Source organism: Chelmon rostratus, chromosome 5 (assembly GCF_017976325.1).
Source record: "Chelmon rostratus isolate fCheRos1 chromosome 5, fCheRos1.pri, whole genome shotgun sequence".
Classification (NCBI taxonomy): Eukaryota; Metazoa; Chordata; class Actinopteri; order Chaetodontiformes; family Chaetodontidae; genus Chelmon; species Chelmon rostratus.
The window spans coordinates 3,124,263-3,145,431 of record NC_055662.1 but is presented as its reverse complement, the minus strand read 5'-3'; the positions used below and the strand labels follow the sequence as shown (position 1 = coordinate 3,145,431).

The 21,169-nt window shown below is 42.6% G+C and overlaps 2 protein-coding genes across 2 annotated transcripts in view; one reads left to right on the top strand and one right to left on the bottom strand.

Annotated features, from left to right (window-relative positions):
* Nucleotides 1–7,945: 7,945 nt before the first annotated feature.
* On the bottom strand, nt 7,946–12,488 carry rnf214 (ring finger protein 214). The gene is made up of 6 exons (XM_041937527.1): nt 12,195–12,488; nt 10,819–11,072; nt 10,532–10,665; nt 10,132–10,360; nt 9,808–10,017; nt 7,946–8,931 (listed from the first exon to the last, which is right to left on the bottom strand). The coding sequence occupies exons 1-6, from the start codon at nt 12,304–12,306 to the stop codon at nt 8,086–8,088; spliced, it is 1,785 nt and encodes a 594-aa protein (XP_041793461.1). The 5' UTR covers nt 12,307–12,488; the 3' UTR covers nt 7,946–8,085.
* Nucleotides 12,489–13,395: 907 nt separating this feature from the next.
* snx2 (sorting nexin 2) overlaps nt 13,396–21,169 on the top strand; it is a 28,128-nt gene continuing 20,354 nt past the window's right edge. The window contains exons 1-2 of the mRNA XM_041937288.1: nt 13,396–13,575; nt 20,371–20,470. Coding sequence (XP_041793222.1) covers nt 13,477–13,575; nt 20,371–20,470 — 199 coding nt within the window. The 5' untranslated portion in view covers nt 13,396–13,476. The remainder of the gene's footprint in view (nt 13,576–20,370; nt 20,471–21,169) is intronic.

Here is a 21,169-nt window from a genome sequence, read left to right as displayed (position 1 = left end):
AGAGCCAAACTCGGCCTTCGATGTTCGTCATCATGTCCCGAAACCACAAACACCCGATCTCCTCTTCACCTTCATTCATCAGCTGTCTCCTTTCATCCAAAGATGTGAACCTGTTGGCAGCACACAGCGTCGGTCATACTGACCTTTCACGGACAGGGTGCAAACGGGTTAGAGGTAGAAGAGGTGAGAGCGTTGTGTGGAAAGTAGAGGAAAGCAGGTTCAACTAAGATCTATGATGAGCTATGATCACACAGAGTTTTCATTTTATCAGTTTAAACGATTAACTGCATCGATCTGACCAACTCTGGACAGAAACTGAAAGATTTGTTTCATTTAAAAGTTGATTATTTAGCCACACGTACCAGGTGAAATATAATAGGCGTTTAGAAACTGCATAAAAGAGCACCTCATCCCTAAATCCTGTACAAGACAAAACAAGACGACAAAATATGCTGGAAAATCACCTAATAGTACTTTTTTTATTAGCTCTTATTATTGCTTCCATTGTGTGTAGGGAGGTGGTGATCAATGTTCAGGCACAGCATGCAGAAAAAAGCAGCAGATCACTTTCCCCCATTTCTTTCATTCTGAAAATATCAGGATGAAGTCAAAGAACAGCACGTGGCCCTTCCCCATCACTGGTTTCCCTGAGTTTAAGTTCTTCCCAAACCTAAAACTAAGATTGTAGTTTAAGGCTCGGCCTGACTGAGCCCAGCTAACAAAATCTGAGACCCAAGCCCAACCTTTTCCAGGCTCGAGTTGTCCACGCAGAGAGAGGTGTTATGGGCAGTGTTAGGTTGCAGAGGGTCACAGAGGACCTTACTCACACAGCTATTAAATCTGTCATGCAAACATGAGCATCAAACAAGCTGACTGGTTGATCAAACTCTGTTCAGAGAGGGGTTCAAAATCAAAAGAAGAAAAAACATGTAGTTCTCATTCTTAAAAGTGTTAAAAAAAAAAAAAACTTACTGTTTGCCTACATGAAGTTTTGAAAATTTGAAAATAACCTTTTCTAAATCTGGCCTTAGACCAGACCTGAACCCGACAAGTCCCAACAACAAGTCCCAGCAACAAGTCCCAGCAACAAGTCCCAGCTGTGTGAGTGTGAACAGGACGTCCCTGAGAAGGACAGCAAGGCTTTCAGTGAAGGGTGCAGTGTGTGTGATTTAGGGGGGATCTGTTAGCAGAGATTAATCTGATACTCATAGTTATGTTTTCATGTCTGTATAATCACCTGTCCGGCATGTCACCCTCCCATGTTTCTACAGTAGCCCAGAACGGAAAAACAGCGTGAGCGGATGAGGCGTGGGGTGATGCCACTAAATCCTGCACACTTTAAAGGGTAACTCCTGATTATTAATACTTGAGTATTACTTTCAAACCGTTGTCCATCATGTCTGCCTGTGATAACGTACTCACCGGGTTAGTAGCTGAGATCAGGGGACACCTGAGGCAGCAGTGGAATGTCACTGAGTACATTTACTCCATTAACGTACAATTTTGATGTACTTTTACTTTACTAGAGTATTCTATTCTATGCTACTTTACTTCTATTCTGCTACATTATTGTACTTTTTGCTTCACTACATTTATCTGACCACGTTTTGTACTTCATGGATATTTTGAAGCTAATAGTTTGTACATTTACTTCAGTAAGATTTTGAATGTAGGGCTTTTACTTGTAACAGAGTTGGGTGTTGCTGCTTAGTAAACTGGTAAAAGATCTGAGTACGTCTCAAGAGAAGTCAAACTGCTCTGTGGCGTGCATGGGGGGTGGGGGGTGGGGGTGGGGGGGGTGGGGGGCAAGGGGGGCGACCGCCCCCCCCTCGTGGCCCACTTTTTGAAAAACGCATGCTAAAGTGCCCTCTTGGACTCCAAACCGCGTGCTAAAGCGTCCTCTTGGGAGCCAAAACACGTGCTAAAGTGCCCTCTTGGACGCCAAAACGCTCTCTAAAGTGCCCCCTGGGAGCCAAAACACGCGCTAAAGTGCCCTCTCGGACGCCAAAACGTGTGCTAAAGTGCCCCCTGGGAGCCAAAACACGCGCTAAAGTGCCCTCTTGGATGCCAAAACGCGCTCTAAAGTGCCCTCTTGGACGCCAAAACACGCTTTAAAGTGCTCCCTGTGAGCCAAAATGCGCGCTAAAGTGCCCTCTTGAATGCCAAAACGCGCTCTAAAGTGCCCTCTTGGACACCAAAACGCGCTCTAAAGTGCCCCCTGGGAGCCAAAACGCATGCTGAAGTGCCCTCTTCAGTGGCGAGGACACGCTATATGTACCCTTTTTTTCCATTTTGCCCCTGCCCTTCAAAAAGTCTGTGCACGCCTCTGAAACTGCTCATGTTTCTTGACCTGTCCAGCGTCTTTTTAGTGACGTCTCCATGTTCCCAGATTGCAGATGTCTGCATACACACACTTACTGGTAGTGTGGTCAGTTTCCAGTTTCTTCATCGAAAACAGAACACAGTTCTTCACTTAACTGTTAATTAGAAATTATAATTAAAATCTTACAGATTTAAACTGCTGTAGTTTTCAAGATCAGCCTGTCAGATAATTGAACTGACAAATTTTCTGCCGCGTTAACACACACGACTGAACAAACATTTAACACAGTCAGAAAACATGGATGACTTTGATTTCACTGTTGGCTGCTGCTTGTGTATTAAAAGACCTGGTTTGAGTCTTTCTTTATTTCTGGATCACAGGTTGTGTCTGTGACGTCTTTCATTTTTTGTAGTTAAGTGGCTTTTATTGTGTGTCTGTGTTTTCTATTGATCTACAAACATCATTACAATTAATATCTGTGAGAAGAAAGTGACTGCGTATTAATTTATCACGTTAACGGGTTTTACTTTATGTTTCCTTCAGTTATAATCTGACAGTTCAGCCTGTTAGTGAAGTTCAGTGGTTATATCATGAACACAGTATTTATAATCCAGTGGTAATATTGGCAGGTGAACAGATAACACCAATACTCAGTCTCATAAGAGGACTCAGAGCTGAAAACTACCATCTGTTGTAGTTAGATTACTGACACTTAAAACTGATGAAGCTGTGTGACTCAAAGACGGAAAAAAGTGTTCAATTTTTTCCTTCCAGAGCTTTCCGATCAGTATTTCACCCTCTGCAGAGCGCATTTCTGCTGTGTACATCTGTACCATTCTTTATTGTATCCTCCAGCAATTTCCAAGCACATCTTTATGAACCACAGCCATTTCTCACAGAGCTTCACTCTATGTGACCCTACAAAGATACTAAATGTATTTTAAAAATCCCTTGTTTTTATGACTAAAAAAAGAGACCATAACTTATATTTCAAAACCAAAAACACTGGCTGGTGTTCTGTGCAGCATGTCTTCATTTAATAAATGTTTCTGGGTCAGAATTTGAAAGAAAGTGTGACAAAGTCTGTCTTTAGTTAATGACTAAATGTGATTAACGGCCACTGAGGATTAAAATCATATATAAAAACACAAGTAAAGATGAAAACTGTTTTAACCTTCCTCACAAGTTTTTTTTTATATGCTGAAGGTGCACAGACTGTTCATACTATTTCATTTTGACTTTTTTTAATGTCCTTTTTTTAGCTGCTTAAACTGTCACTTCCCTGGAGTATTGAACTTCTCCATTACAATGATACTCTGTTCAATACAAAGTGTTTTACACAAGGCAGCAAATTAAAATCAATAATGAAATCAAATCAAATGGAGAGCTCGCAGGGAAGAAGTGACACGAGTGGGACCAGAACAAACAAGTCAAACCAGTCATAGAAACAGAAGATGAAAGAAATCAAGAGACAATTCACGTAAAATCAAGTTTAAAAGATAAAAATCTGTTTAAAAAAAAGATTTAAATGATTGTTTTGGTCAAATGTGTCCTGATGGAAAGTGAGTCAGTAAACTGAGATGTTTGTGGTGTTTGTCCCTGCTGCTCTCTGCTGCTCTGTAGTTCCCCCGCAGGGTCAGCGGGGGGCAGCATTGCAGTTTTTAAGCTGCTGCTGTTGGAGCAGACGGACCTCCAGCAGCACCAGCAGCAGCAGCACTTGTGCTCTTTAGCAGCCGTTTGGCATTTAGCTCCTCTGTCACGCAGTCGATTTTGTTGATTCCGAGCATGAAAACAGCAGCGGTACCTTGTTAAAGTGTTTGTTTGGCCTTCAGATTGTTTGTCCCCAGAGGACGAACACACTGAGAGCACATATCATGAATAACCTGCAGTAAACTGGTGTCTTGTTTTAATTTGCCTCTGTAATTGACAGTGGGCTCAGTTTCCCTCTGAGTGCAGAAACAGTTTGTGACCCCGGAGACGAGGCCCAGTGTTGATGATATTCTGTAAAATGTCAGAAAGACACGAGTGTTAAACTCAAAGAGATGATTGATTTTTTCCCCCTATAATTTCTTAAAAGTTGTTTGCGTGGAGGCAGGAGGTTTTCAGCAGAGATGCTCTTTAATAAACTGCTGCTCATCTCTCCTCACGCAGACCACGGAGAACATCTCGTTTACATTTCTGCACAAACTGACTGAACCGAGACGCCGACACAGTTTGAGTCTGTCAGCTGGAGACTTTGAGTATTTCTTTTTTCTGAGGACAGAATTTAAAATGTCACAGCAGCAGCAAGCACACAATAACTATCAGACATGACTTCAACATTTCAAAGTGTTCTGTCATCCACCCTCAGATGGATGCTGTGACGTGTACTGATACTGGATTTATAATATAATTTAGTTTGACTAGTTTCAAAGTAAAATCTAACACTAATGAAGAATAATGAGCTCAGTTTCCAAGGTGAGTGTGGGATGTTTGTGCTGTTCTTTAAAGATGCAGGAGCTGCCACTATATAAACACAATAAGGTGGAGGTAGGGGGTTTTGTCTGAAAGTTTCACAAGGTTGCTCCAATGGCACAAAATTGACAGAAGAATTAGAAAAAACAGTATTTTCTTAAAACTAGCTATAAAACAAAAAACAAAAAACAAAAAAAAAACCCAACTTGTTTTAAATAGAATGAAATGAATTCCTGGGAATAAGCTGAGTCTTAAAATAAGAAAGAATAAAGCAGCTTCGCTGTATTGGAATTAAGAAAATAAAACCTGATTGACAAAACTTGAAATAAATTAAATTTTATTGGAAATTGGTTAAACTAATGTTACTGAAAACCTTTTTTCACTTTTCACTCAATTACAGAAAAAATACTTTATAAAGATTCATATTTTTGTAGTGAGAGTGGACACATTACACCTAATCACCACCAGCTGGTTTTGAACAACATGTTGTTTTTTATGGTGGACTTTTCCTTTAACTAGAAACTATGCATTATAAAACTTTGCGAGTAGAGAGGATTGTGTCTGTCAGTTCTTGTTTTGTGAGAAGACGACAGCAGAGACTCAAACCTCTGATCGCTCATTCTCACTCAGACCCTCCCTCCTTCCCCTGAATTAAATAATAGTCAAATAAAACTCTCTCATTTTGCTGAGGGGTCCCTTGGGGGACTCTTAGGGGCCCCTGAGGGTCCCCAGACCCCACTTTGGGAGCGGTCGGTCGGGCCCGTGTTTACAGGCTGCGGTAATGGTGCTTGTTTGTCCAGCGGTCTGTAAATCACGCCGACATTAGAGCTGTCACAGGATCCACTGGAGACACAGCAGACCATCACTAATACCCCAAACCCTGGAGAGGCGCCCCGCCAGATCTATAACACCAGCAAAAAAATAAATAAATGAAACACTACAGTGAGCCTGCAGAGGAGATAAAAGTAGTTTTAAACCAATACAGACCATCTTTAACAGGAACCTCTGGAGGTACAAGTGCAAACTTCAGGTACACTGCAGATCATGTAAGATGAGCCGTTTGACCCCTACTAATGTCATTACATCAGTTAGCAGGTCAGTCAGCCCGCTGCTCCCTGTGTTTGACACAGCTGCTTTTCTCTGCTCAGAGAGATGAAATAAAACCACAGCCTTGTGTGTGTTTTTCCGTCAGACTCAAACAGTTTGATGCTGTTAACACGTGACACGGTATATCAGACATCAACATTTAAAAAGTGTCTTCAGCCTGTCGTAACGTTTCTCTTTAAAGCAGAACTCGATAAGCACCTCTGTGGTCAGCCAGAAAGAGGCTCAGCGAAGGCGGAGATATACGCTTTATGGGGGCACATAGTGAATATTTGCAGCACCAGCTGGTGAACCACCTCAGCCAGGGAACGTGCTATTGTGAACTAACCACAGGCTTCACTTGTCCAGCTGACGTCACATTTATTCACTCCTTCATGCAGTCAAATGATGCGATGCGAGGCCGTGTTACCCTGTCGGGACCAAACAGACTTGCGCTTTATGCTAAGCTAGGCTATCTTGTGTATTTGGAAACCAAGAAATTCATATTAAATAGATATAACACTTGCACAGTGTTTTGTCATCTTTAGACCAGTCCTGATTGAATCCAAGCCTGAGGCCACACTTTTGCCTTAAATTCATCCATTGGCTTACATTTGAAAACAGCCAAACCCAGCCCGGCTCCGAAGCTTTACACAACAAATGGCCCTGAAGCCCACGCTTTGAGAGAAACCCCCTCCTCCCTCACAGTCTGATTCAACAACCTCTCCACCCTCAGCAACGTTTTGTCTTTATTTTCTGCAGCGTGCTTCATTCATTACAGCAGCTTTACTGGGAGACGAGCGCCTTTTATTGGCACTGCTGCCTGTAAAATCGGTCGGAGCCGGCCGAGAGACTAACCTTTAAACCGAGAGAGAGGGAGGGAGAGTTTGTTAGAGGAAAGATGGACGTTCAGGCAGTAAACAGGAAGCAGCCCACAAACACACACGCTGTCATTATTTCACGCACACAAACAGGCTACACACAGAACTGTAGATAGACACGTTCTCAGCACTCTGCACTGTGTGTGTTATGATATTTATTGGGAAGCGACAGCTCCTTTAACCTCACCCATCGACCGCCCAGCACTCCCATTAAGGCAGACTGGGATGTCCACAGGGAGAGACAATGTGAGTGTGTGTGTTTGTCTTTGAGGGGAATCTTTAAAAGGCAATAGGTTGTTTCTTGCCGTGTTTATGGGCTGGTCTCTCCGTCTCAATGTTTGCAAGTGTGACTTCATAGTGTGTGTGTGTGTTTATAGTGAAGTACACAGTTTATTCCAAGTGCAACAGAGGGCAGCCAGAGACGTAATTTAGCTCATCAAAAGAGAAAACCAGCGCTGTATTTCAGACAGTCTACTATTAAAGATGTGCCTATATATGCAACTTTTGGGTTTGTATGTATAATTGGTCATATTTTAGCAAGACGCCGCCAGTTTTCTGACGTTTACGGTTAATACAATGCGATAAAATGAAACATGAAAAAACATGAGTTGGGATGTGGTTAGCATAGCTTAGCATAAAGAGCAGAAGCAGGGGGAAACTGCTAGTCTGGCTGTGTCCAAAGTGGAAAAAATAAATGTTGTGTTTTGTTTGATTGACCTGCAGACAAATTAAAATGAAAACAATCCTAAACTTGTTGGTTATACTCATCTCCATGCTGACTGGAACATGTTCATGCTAATGTGTTGTGCTAACATGCTAAATGTTAGTGAGGATGTTACCACCCTAACTATAGTCATGTTAATAATCTTGTGCTTGACATGAGCATTTTAAGTGCAAACTGTGCTGATGTTAGCATTTAGCTATCATGCTAATTGTTACATGATAACATGCTAACCAGTGGTGTATTAAAATCCACATTAGGCCTGGGTATGAGTGTTTAGCATCAATTGTGGTCAAATTCTTCCTTTTCATTTATTCTTTGATCATTTATGTTCTCAAAATCAAAAGTTTCCATTTCTAGCCCTAATTAGCATGTCACCATCTTAAAATCTCTGTCTTGCTAGCATGCACTCAATTGCTGTGACAAGATTAATCATATGTACATAATGTTGAATTCATCAGCCTTAATAATTCACTACTTTACTCCTCTTTAATGATCTTTATTTGAAAAAACAAAACAAAAACACATCCGCTGTAAACAGACACATCAGCACACAGAGTCGTTTTTGAAATGGCAGTGATTAGAGTCAGAGTGGCTGAACTTTCACCCCATGGTTTTCTCGGTTACTTCCCCGGGCAGAAGGGACACGTGTTGTTCTTGCTGAACTGCAGCCACATCCTGATGCAGTCTTTGTGGATGGTGTGGGAGCAGCTCACTGGGTGGCGGTTCTCCGGATCCACGTGGTTCTGGCACATCAGGCAGAGTTTACGGGCCCCGACAGCCTGACCTCCACCTGCCGCGGCTCTCTGCGGGGGAGGTGTCGGCCTCTGGATGGGGCCAGGGGGTGTGGGCCGGCCGATGGGCCCCAGGGCCACCTTCTCGTTCTGTACCAGCTTGAGGCCGACCTGCTCGATGACCTCCTCCATGGACATGCCAGCCAGCGTACCGCGGGAGCTCTTCACCTGCTGGAGCAGCGACGTGAGCTGAGCCCTGTTGCACTGTGGGAACCGAGTCCCGAGCTTCTCCAGGACCTTGTCAAGTTTGCCAGCGGGGGCGGAAGTTGAAGCGGTAGCAGTAGCAGTAGCAGTAGCAGTAGCAGCAGCAGGGGGAGGTGGGGAAGGAACCACAGGGTGGATAGGCTGCATGGGAGGGGATGGGGAGAGACTAAGAGGGGGAGTCACCCGCAATGGAACTCTGATGTGAGGCTGGAGCTGAGGCTGAGGAAGATGGGGAGGCTGTAACTGGTGTGGAGGTTGGTGCTGGGGAGGGAGGGGGGCTTGGAAATGGTGCTGAGGTGGTGGGTGGTGGTAGCGGTGGCGGTACTGGGGATGGTGAGGGGGCTGGTACGGTTGCTGGTAGAAGTGTGGGTGTCTCTGGGGAGGGAAGGGTCGATTCACTGGGTTTGGAGGAGGGGGCATGACCTGAGAGCGGACCAATGACTGCATCACCTGATTGTATCTCAGGTCAGCCTGTGGGAGAAAGCAGGAGTTTTTAAAGATAAGCCAACGTTAAAGACGTTAAACCCCTTAAAGCCTTGTTTGTCACATGCTTCTTGTCCATTAGAGTTGGGCAATTGGACGCATACATCGCCTTGCTTAGTTTTTTGGGGGGAGATTGTCACAAATATACCGACAATCGTCGGTTGTTGGGCTGACAGTGTCCAGTTGGAAAATGTTAGCATATTGCTCAACCCTGATTTAGATAATCATTTATTCACTTTGACTGTTTCCATTAATTTTTTGTCCACGCACCAACTTTTACACCTCAGAAAACACAAAGAACACACTGCGATATTAAGACTTATTTTTCAAATTTCCAGGAAATTAAAACACACTCTGTGCAGCTTTGGGCTCTGGGATGTTGTGATGGGACATTTTTCAGTATTATCTCAAATCTTGTGGACAAAACAATTAAATAATTAATAGCTGCAGCCTTAAATATTACCTTGTTGTATAGATTTGTATATTATTTTTGTGAAATCAATTTGAGAAACTTTACGAAAACCAGATAGGAAGTCTAGTGAGTTTAGCGAAGTCTAGTGAATTAAATATCTGAAAAATTAATGTATTTCATCGCACAGATTCAAAAATCCAGTCAACTGAATATCACTATTAAACTGTCCTGCTAAATGATTTGCAATATTGCCCACAATTTTCTAATATACTCAACTTCTTTGTAGTTTACCTTGTTGTTGTTATAGAGGTACATATTGTAAGTCACTTTGAACAAAAGGGTCTGCCACATTAATGTAACTTAATGGGTTAAAGTAAATCGGTTAGAAATCAAGTAAGTACACCATTCCATCCATTCAACAATATACTAGGTTTCTCTTGACTGGGTCTTACCATGGGGACCTGCGGCAGAGATGGCACATTGATCCTGGGGACGGAGTCTAACTCTCGACCCTGCTGGAGTTGCTGTAGAACCTCCTGGAAACGGCTCTGGAGCTCCGCCTGGTTCCTCCGGACCAGACCTTCCTTCTTCTCCCATTTCTGCCTCTCATGAGGGTACTGCTGCGGAAACTCCATCCTAAGAGCATTCAGGTACTGCCCCACCTGGGACAGGTAACCACAAGATCAACATCAGAGATGCTGCGGGGCTTCTGTATATTTTATATCGCTCATATTTGCAGTCACTGAATATCAGATTGTGATCATAACGTTCTGTACCTCTCTCAGCCAGGCCTCGATGCGAGCCATGGCAACGTCTCTCTGCTTTTCCACAGCTGCGATCTCATCCCGTAAGGCCAGCAGCTCGGCCTCCTCCGCCTCCTTCCTCACTCGCTCCATTTCCTGCCTCAGTTCGTCCAACTCCTCTTGCCACCTCCGCTGCTCCTCGCTCTGCTCCTCTGCGAGAGCCGTTAGCTTCCTCTCACTCTCCTCCAGCTCCTTGGCCAGCCTGAAGGGAGAAGGAAAGATGAGGTGGAGTGTATCAGTTCAGTATCATCTGATGTAGAAAAGTGTTCCCAAGGTCACATATGAATAGAACTTTAGAAAGATATCTTTGAATCATTTAGCACCTTGTCTTGTCTTTTCATTCATTCATTTCTTCTGTGTTCTTGGTTTTTACCTGTTCCGCTCCTCCTCTGCTCTGTTCTTTTCTAAGGTCATTTCCTGTTTCTTGGCTAAGAAGTTCTTCCTGGTGGCCTTGGAGTTGTTCAGCTGCAGTTTAACTCTCAGAGATTCCAATTTGTCCAGAAGAGCCTGAAAATATTATTATTATTATGATTATTGTTATTATTATTGTACATTTATGCTATAGTGCCCCTGCTGTGGACCACAGCGCCACATGAGGTCAAAAAACTCTATAGTACTCAGAGTACTTTAGCAGTGTGTATGTGTGTCTGTCAGTCTCACCTGATGCTGGCGGGTGGTCTCCTCCTTCTTCTTCTGCAGTTGTTGTTTGTCTTTCTCGTGTGCCACCTCCTCCTCGTCCTGCTTCCTCATCAAACTGTCGTACTGCGCCGTCAGGCTGGAGCTGTACTCCAACATGGCCGCCACCTGATGCTCCCAGTCCGGCTCTGTGTTGACAGCCACCTCTTGTGTCGTGCTGTCTGTCTGCACAGCCTGCTGCTGCAGTTCTAGGTAAGGAATCAAGGAGGGGACAAAACCTAAAGAAGAAAACATTTCAGTGAGTTCAAGGCTGACTGGATTCTTCATCACAGGAATGGCCACTGAGGCTCACAGGTATTGCAGGGTTGAGAGACAAGACCAGGCTGCATCACATAGTTTTAGTGGTCAGTGAGCTCACTGTATTACTGCCTGATTTGTCACATATTTTCTCCCAGAAAGCAAATTTAAAGTTTCTTAAGGCTGGCAGGGTGAGATTTTTTTTTCTCATGCCCTCAAACTATTACTCATCTCTATGAGTCAGCTGATGATCAGCCTTATAAAATTAGCTGTTGTCTAAAGCACTGATGCTTGGTTGGGATAATGTCACTTCATGCAGATTTTATGTGAGCTTGAATGGTGGGTTTTGGCATATATTGCACATACTTTGGTTACATGGTTTGTGTATTTTTGTGTGTGTGTGTATATATATATATATATATATATATATATATATATATATATATACAAACTTAGTACCAGTTTCTTCTTTGCCTTTGGGACAAAAAAGCTAAATTAAAGCTGAAGCTGACAGCAAAGATATCAGCAGCACATCATACTGCATTATTAGATAAGAATTATAACAAAAATAATACATTAAAATATAAGCAGTATTTTGGGTTAAAGTGGAGCTAACTTTATATTACTACCTACACTATTGGCTGACAATTTCCCTCTGAAACGTACAATGATTTCTAAAGTAGCATATATGTAAATACTCGAAGTATCTATAAATTTAACTTAAGGTCAGTAGCTAACTTACATTTCACCACTGTTGTAGTAAAGGCACCGTCATATCTGTATTATGTACATATTAAACCACAATCATTACAACATTTTTTATAGCTAACAATTATCAGCATCTTGTATCCCGTTTTCACCTCGCAGCGGTCTGATGAATATCGGACTAACTTCCTGTTTCATTTCAGGGGATGTGAAAGCTATTAGGTCTAACTAACTTCTCAGGCGAGCTTGTGTCTCTGCTATTCACCTTTAATAACAAGCCAACAGTTCAAATGATTTACAAGTAAATGTAGAATAGCATGCAAGTGACACATGTTGAATGTTTCAGGCTGTTCCTTCCTGTATAAATCAGCTGTTGTCAAACACTGATATGATGTTACCTTCCACTGTCATGTTTGCTAACGCTAGCTCCAGGCTCTCCTCCTGCGTTAGATGTTGGACTTCGTGCGCTTCCTCTGAGGCCATGCTGGCTGTTTCCCCGCTAGCGTCCATGCAAAAAGTTAAACCCTGCTCGGTTCGGTCCACACAGAGTGTTAGCCGAGCAGCTAACCAGCAACGACAGCGATAACTCTCTCAGCACCTAAACCGTTGTTCAAAATACAAATTTTAGCCCTATTCGCTGTTGTTAAACTCGAGTTTACGGTTGGCGCCAGTGATTTGGTACCAACAAGGAAGTGATTGTGTGTCGCTGAAAATGATCCGTCTGAAACGCTGAAACGCCACAAAGATCGTCTATAAACGATTTATATAAGCCTTTTTAATCAAAAAGCTTTATTAAACAACAGCAGACAGGGGAGCAATCTACGGACAAAAGTCAGAATAAAACATACACTGCAGGTGTACAATTTAACTTCAGGCAGACACTAGAAATATTCACTTACATGTAAAAGTTCAAAGTATACAAAAGTAATAACTCGAGTTAATTAGTTAAAAGATGGGGGTCTTCGGACTGAACTGCACCCCACTAAGAAGTTTGGATGTACTCCCAATGTTTGTAAAATGATTTTACATTTTCACATTTTCTTATATTCAGTTTATTTATATTTTCTATTCATTTATCTGTGTAATTATATTGTCTTAGGGCTTTTTATACCCTAAGCGATGTCTACAAGACTGTTTCAAAGCCCACTGCACATTACAATGGATCTCACTCTACATACTTGTTCATACCTGTGCATATCACAGTATGCAGAGTATATTTATTTTACTACCTGAGTGTTTATGATCTGTTTGATCATCACAGTATATATATGTGTATATGCCTACCTGTCATTTACTACGTACTGTGCACCTGTGTACACAATCGTTTATACATTTGTTACCCAGCTGGCTTACTCATTAATATATTTTATTTTAGATTCTGTACTATTTGTAGATTTTAGCTCCTGTACTGTTTTATGTCTTAGATTCTAATTAGATGTTTAGAATAGCGGTATCACGAAACAGAGGCAGAGTGAGACCTCTTCTTTTTTTCCCTTCTTTCTGGCTCCCATCAGGAGTCCAGTAAGTCACATGACAAAGCTGGGAATACCTCCTGACTCCCCGCTCCTCCGCTCCTCCCCTCGCCCTGTCAGTCGACTGTTTTCTCTGTCTGTCGGTGTGTGTGTGTCTGTTAGCTAGCTGTTAGCTATCATCGCCATCAACCGCAGGAACGACGTGAACATGGCGGACACAGCCAGGGACCCTCCACCGCAGCACACCGACTTCCAGGAGCTGGAAGACGCGGAGGACCTGTTCCCGGAGCCGGCCGACACACAGGAGGTGAGTAGGAGGAGGAGGTGATGAAGGGAGGCCGAGGGGAGCTGTGGCAGGCAGGGCGTGATGCTTCCAGCTGACAACAGATGAAAACTTAGAGGAGGGGGAGCAGGCAGGGAGGAGACCTTTAAAACGGTTAATTTTTGAATGAGGTTTGGTGTGTGGGCGCGTTTTATTCATCCCTGCACTGTCATCAAACAGCAGAGCAGCCGCTGAAACGCTTAAATTGGTGTATGTAACAACACTAACGGTGGCCTTAATAAACGACAGTTACAGGAGCCGAGGAGGGTCATATTTGCGCAGGGAAAGACGCAGAATAGGTGTGTTTGCGTGCCGTCAGGTGACAGTCACACAGGTACGGGTGATGCATTCAAGGCGGACTGCAAAAACGGTGATCAAAAAGTGCAGTTCAGCAAATGAGAGTTTCTTGTTTGTTGTGTTTATACTTATGTATATGTGAAGTAATTAAATAGAGTGGTTGAAGATTTGAAGTGTTGCTCTTAGCAATATAGTTGTTGTGGTTTAAGTAAGTAATCCAGCAGGTAGTTGTGTTCAGTTTTTCAACACAGTGTTAGGATGACTCTAAAACAGCTATGGTACAAATAAAAAGCCTCAAAACAATTAACTGTGGCCAAATATTGAGGGGAAATTTCAGTTAAATGTAATCATTTAAGAATACAACAGCATAACAAACTGCAGCCTCAAAAGTTCCCATGGAGTTGAATCACCTGTCTTTATTACACAGACTGAATTAAAACTAAAAATTACAGGCAACACTGAATTAGATTTTGTCGCAGGTTGTTCCACATGAGGTCTGCACAGTCTCTGTGACAAAAACACCTTTGTTTTACAGTTTTGTTCTGATGTTACTACCCAGGACAGCAGTAGATAAATGCATGTTTTAGAATGTAGACAGACAACTTCAGAAACATGTTTCAGCTGATCAGAGACAATGATGAAACCTTTTGTGAGGGGGAAAAGTCATTGAATCACAATCACCTTTATTGGCTGTTCACTGTGACATAAGGTATTTGACACAGGTTACAGGTTAATGATTCTCAATGTATTTCCACACAGTGCAGAGAACAAATTTAATGGACGACACAAACATACAGCTAAACAGGTAAAAAAAAAAAAAAAGTACACAAAAAACAATGTACAGGTTAGGCTGTTGCTGTGTACTGTATGTAGAGTCAGGACAGTGTAAAGAACACTGCTAAATACATTAACTTCACAGAGGAGATTTTATGTGCATATACTAAGGACCAGTGTGTGGGATTAACTAGCATCTCGCTTGTACATTGCAACCAGCTGAATACCTCTCAGCTCACCCATCCCTTATGAGTATGTAGGAGATGCTGCAGTGGCCACTAGAAATGCAGGGACTCTTTAGAGCCAGTGTTTGGTTTGTCCCCTCCGAGCTACTGTAGAAACATGGCAGACTCTGTAGAGGACCACTCTGTCTCTGACATTAGGAGCTCATTGTAAGGTAACGAAAGCACAGCGATTCTTATTTTCAGGTGATTATACACTAATGACATCATAACAATGAATATCATATTCCATTACTGTCAATAGATCCCCATACATCCTACACACAAGACTTCTGAGTAGAAAGCTAGTCTCACTATTAATGCTGTCTATGTAGATGACAAGTGGTAGAAATAGTAGTTGTGGATGACTGAGAAATCGACAGTCACAGGATCTGTGCTTGAAGTGGAATGAAAGCACAGAAATAAAGTAGAACCTGATTTAATGCGACTGCATGAAAATAACATTAGAACGCCAACAGATGTCACATACAGCCGGCCAACAAGTGTGTCACCTCTCTCCTAAAAATGTTCCTCAGGTTGTTCCACAAATGACTGGTGTCAGCGTTTTCTGATCTGCTTCACAGTTAAAGGAAATGAACGGTGGCAGTTTGAAGGAGGTGGGACGTGAACCAGGGCTTCCTGTGTCACAGTCACAGCAGGCTTGTGCATCCCTGTTGTTGCTGGAGCTGCTAACCAGTGCAGTTAGCTAACCATGAGGTTGATGACACTAGTGCACCTCTCCTTGGTGCTGTCTAACATGCCATGTAATGCTGCCAACGCTGCCAACAGATGTAGCTATTAGATTAGAGGTGGTTCAGTTCTGGTAGCTTTACAAATGATCGATCTGTGGAGGCACACACAGTGTTTACGCTTTAATTTGCAGCTGTGGTCCAGAATTGGATCAATTTAAAACTGAGAAACTGCACTAACTGGTGAGAATGGCAAACACTGTTTCACATTTCTGTGGAGTTTATGTTCTCCATTAATACAACACATTGCATATTATACTGCAGCCATGTTGACTTTCCGCTCACGCTAGTCTGTGTTAGCTAACCGGGCGTGTTGTAGGACTCTTGTGGGACTGAAGTTTCTTCTTAGGATCGCTGATCTGTTGTGAACGTTGCCTGTAGCTGGCTTTTACTGGTTTGGACATTAAAAACTTGTTTTTTTTGTCTTTCATCAACCTTTTTAGGTCTGGCCCCATTAAAGTAACCCTCCGAACAGGGATAAGCAGATACCAACACAATTTTATTTTATTTTTTCTATCTGCCCACCAACACAGCTCCTGATGTTTTTTAATGCAGTGATTTTTCTTTTGGCCTGACCGACTGGAGAGGTAAATTGTGGACCCTAATGCGAGAACAGTTGAGAACCGCTTCTTCTCCTGCAACAACCTCTGCTGAAGTACCTCTGAAAAGTGTTTTTTTCTTCTTTCTTTTCTTTGATTTGGGTGAACTGAACCTTTAAGGTTTGAGCAGACAGACAGACAGACAGACAGACAGGAAGAGGAGTGAGACCCCTGTCTGTGAAAATATCTCGGATAATCAGTTTCTTGTTTAAAAAAAATGAAAAGTTTTTTCTTCAAGTGTGTTGTAACTTCAGCTCAGAAGCAAACTTGCCAGGGTGAAACAGTACACACACACATTAACACACACACACACACCTCTTTTTGTCATGTCAGCACTCTGGATTTCATTCCTGGTGATGATTGTCTTCCTTTGAGTGTCACAACAGCTCTCGTCAATGACCTGTGTGTGCGTGTGTGTGTGTGTGTGTGTGCGTGCGTGTGTGTGTGAGTGTGTGAGTGTGTGAGTGTGTGAGTGTGTCAGTCCTCCACTTCCCCTGTGAGCAGCAGAATGAGTCAGGGTGTGTTTTGCTTCACCAGGGCCAATAAACAGATGAAGGATGTTAAACACTTTAAGGTGGACTGGGGTTAAGTGGAGTGTTTACTCACCTCTGACTCCTTCTCTTTCCTCCTTTAGTGTCTCAGTTTGCCGGAATGTGACACATATTCTCTGTCCTGTCCATGATATCAGTATATACGCACAGTTGCCAGTTTATTAGGTACACTTTGCGGAAATGAATGCAGCATTTCAGAGAGGTGTTGATTCAACTGTCGGATCACTTTAGGTGCTGCTGTTGAAATGTGTTTTGTTATACTGACATGTTTCCAATATTTAGTCTACCATTACTGACCTCAATTGGCACTTGAACTGAGGACTTGGTGATCATGTGATAATAAGCCACGAGAATGCCCCCCATTACAGTTAAACCTTTTTGTGTGTGTGTGTGTTTTTCATGTCAGCATTGTTCAGCTCTGACATGAATTTCCTCTGTAGTGTCCCCATGTTCCATTTTCACAGATATTTCCTGCAGTCTTTTAGGGACAGCAGTGTCTGTCTGTCTGTCTGTCTGTCTGTCTGTCTGTCTGTTTGTCAGTCTGACTTTTCATGTAGCTCCATCATCATGTCAAAATTGTCCAACACTCTGGTTTCTCACCAAATACCTGCAAAGCTAATGACGTTCCCATCAGCCTCAGCTGTACTGTGTGTTTCTGCTAATAAGCAATTGTTAGCATGCTAACAACAAAAGCTAAGATGGTCGACATTAAATCTTGTAAGCATCAACATGTTAGCCTTGTCATTATGAGCATGTTAGCATGCTATTAGTATTTAAGTATAGCCCCGCACTCTATAGGTTACCTCACCTTGCGGCACTGATGTAGACGTGTACTCTCGTGTATGGTGTGATGTCACTGTTGGGTGTGGTTACAGGTGCAGCACAGTGCACCTCTGACCACAGAAATGCAGATATTAGAGGTGGGATTTGATCAGCTGGTTTATTTAGAGTTAGAGTTAGAGGTTCAAACGTTGTTGAATGGGACACAGCTGGGCTGGTGTGTGTGTGTGTGTGTGTGCGCGCGCGTGTGTGTGTGTGCATGTGCGTGCGTTTGTACAGTGTTTCCTCTGACCTCTCTGTGTGTTTGCTGAGTAAGGAGGGAGGAAGCTCCTCGTTATCATCACTCATTTCCTCTTCTCTCCCTCCATGCTCTCTCTGCCATCCTCTCCTCTTTCTATCCGCTCAGCTAAAATCTCTGCATCGCTCTCTTCTTCTCTGCTTCCTCGGCTCCAGCTGTGCACAGCGTTATGGATTCGTTGTTGAAGCAGCAGGTGGAGGTTGAGGGCAGAAAGACCAGAGAAGCCTCCACCTGCTGGGTGATCAAGCACCACAAAAAGCTCCTTATCTGTGCTCCAATATTTTACCCAAAACTAGACTTTGTATGTTTTAGCTCATGTAGCTGTCACCAAAACCGACTAGTTTTTATCTGTGGAAGTTAAATCATTTTCTATATTATTTCTTAAATTTCCTTATAGCATTATTTCTCTGTAGGGTGAGCCTGCAACAAAAAGCTGACCTTATCCAATCACTCTAAAATCTATTATGAGGTCATAATATTGTGCTGAGAACATGAGACACTGATGCTGAAATGTTTTCTTCAGGCTGTAAATTTGAAACGGAAAAGGTGTCAAACCTCCGAATATGTGGCTGATGTTTTCTCACATTGTCGATTGTCCTCAAAGAGCGTGTGTGTGTGTGTGTTATATAAAGTTGCGACACACGCTGCACATGTGATCCAGTAACTGTCAACTGCTGCATGCAGATGAGGTGATTTCTGTTGTCTGGCTTCTGTCTGCGCTGTTTCTTCAGAGGTTTAGAGCCTTGCTGAAGGGCAGCTCAGCAGACGTTACTGCAAGAGGCTGAAAGTAAAGATGTGGCTCTCGACATGTCTCGTATCACGCCATTTGAAAACGTGAAGTGCTGCGTGGGTCGAGAGAATGCTGTATGTCGGACCCAGCCTTTATCATAACTCGCCTTTACTGCAACTGCTAGAGCTTTAACGCAGCTCAGCAAATCTGCACTTTTATGATCTCTGCGAGAGACTCAAATAGGACACAGACCAAATTTGTTAATTCTCTGCTGCATCTGTATGATCAGTAAATTTCATGGAAACCTGGCCAGAAGAAAAGACAGACCTTCCGTTGTGCTGGTCGTCAGTGCCCACCACAGGTCCACATCTATGAGGGCAGAAATGCAGTAAGTGGCACCTGTCATCACATAAAGACAATGTTTGTGTGTCTTTAATGTGGATGAAACCCACAGACTGTCTGTGCTACGTGGTTGGTGGTGTCAGTTTGCTGCTGTAACATGCTGAAATGTAATTTTTTTTGCTGCTAATGCAGTATAACAGATTGCCCTGAACTCCCTCACATATCAGTAATGTAGTATTAGTCACTTCCAGTGTGTTTCCCTGGAAGGAGCTGCTGTGACTGCCACTGTCAGGGCTGCCTTCATTTAGTTTTTTTCCCTCAGTTTGTCCATCCGTCCATACGTTCCATTCTTGTGAATGTGATTTCTCAGGAACGCCTGAAGGAATTTCTTCACTTTGACTTAAAGATGAACTGATTAGATTTTGGGGGTCAAAGGTCAGCTTCACTGTGACATCATGATGTTCTGTAAAAACACTTTTCTGGTCATTATTCAGCATCATAACTCAACAACAGAAGGCAGATTGTCACCATATTTCACATTTGCTCAGATACTGAGTTGGTGACACTAATCTTGAAACTGTGCAGATGGTTTAGATCTTCTGTGCTGTCTGGTTGAAGATGTGTGTCCACGTTTTACAGTTTGTAGCTTCTCTGCGGCAGCATCCATATTTGAAGCTTCGTAGTCCAGCACAAGCTCATTGGTTCTGCTGATATTGATCTTCAGGTGATTGTTGTTGCACCATGTGATGAAGCTCTCTATCAGTCCTCTGTGCTCCTCTGGAAAAGTACAATATATATAATTAATATAAATATAACTGAAGACAGCATGTTTCTCACTGGAAAATCATACATGTCAATATAGTGATAACTTCCATTTCACTCAAAAATACACTTTATAGCTTTCATTAATTTCCTATAAAGTCTTCACTTCATATATTACATGAGTCAGGACAGACATGGGTGTAAACTACAACTTGGCTGGTTGGTGGAGGCGATAATTCTAGTTTAATTATTAGTTTTATTTTCACTGCATATGTACTACAAAACCAGTCATTCTTTCCAAATAGAGCTCATCTAGTCACCTGGTGAACATTCCTGTATTTTTCATATCACAATATATCTTGCAGAAAAAAAAATCCCAATAGCAGTTTCCTCCAGTATCGTTCAGGCCTAGTTACTGTGATGCCACATGATCAGTGCCTGCTGCTGCTGATCAATCAGTTTTACCTTCAGTGTTTGTGGACCAGTTGGCCGGCAGGAAGTCCTGTGGTTCAGCAGGATGGATGACACTACTATTGTACTATTGTTTATGATGACAGCATATCATAAACAATAGTAGTTTGTTACTTCTTTTAAAAAAATCACTGTCTGGTTGCCCTTTTCTTGACTTAATGCGTGTGTGTGCGTGTTTGTGCGTGTGTGTGTGTGTGCGTGCGCAGTCAGAACCAGCCAGTCTACCTGCTGAGGACATCAGCACCAACTCAAATGGACCCAAACAGGATTCACTATTTGATGATGATCCAGAGGACCTGTTCGCAGGTACAAAGACACACACACACACACATGCAATGGCTGGGCAAATATAAATATAGCTCCTGTATATATGTTTATAGATATATACATATATACAGCCATTCTTTTAGACTCAAACAGTTACTGTAGGTAAACAGGGTGAAAAGACATTGATGCTTTGTCGATACTACTACTCGATTAAACATATGAGCCACATATACATTTTTAAAAAAAGGCCCTGAAAAGACACTTACGGACTCTTCACTGCTGATGTGCGTGCTGTGGACAAATCTACAGCCGCACACAGAAAAGCAACGTAGGAAAATCTGCTCGCCTGCTTGCTTTCTCGGTCTTCTCATCTTTGTAATTACATCATTTTTTCACTTTCTGAATCTACTTTTGGGAAATTTGAGCTTAAGTAATTCTTTAACGCTCGGCATAGATACTGCCTTATTATATTCAATTCTGATTGGCTGCAGGGTGTCCATTACTTCCTGATAATGGACACCTACTAAGTAGTTCCAGTGAAACTGTCTATTCCACATCCAACAGTAATGTGCTGGCTACATAGAATCAGCCTGTAATAAGTAACTATAGCAACAGGGACACAGGGTTACATCTTTTTCCAGCGCATGGACTCATGAGCCAAAGGGTTGTATGAGCTGACAAGACATTTTGTTTGTTTACTGGAGAAACAACGTCTCTACTGCGTAAGAGCTTTATGGG

Bases quoted from the DNA above. Each gene is read 5' to 3' on its own strand.
- rnf214 (XM_041937527.1), bottom strand. From the start codon at position 12,306: ATGGACGCTAGCGGGGAAACAGCCAGCATGGCCTCAGAGGAAGCGCAC. The intron at 10,361-10,531 runs GTAAAAACCAAG...TTCTCCCTTCAG, and splicing joins GCAGAGGAGGAGCGGAACAG to GCTGGCCAAGGAGCTGGAGG. The intron at 8,932-9,807 runs GTAAGACCCAGT...TTTCTCCCACAG, and splicing joins CTCTGCCGCAGGTCCCCATG to GCTGACCTGAGATACAATCA.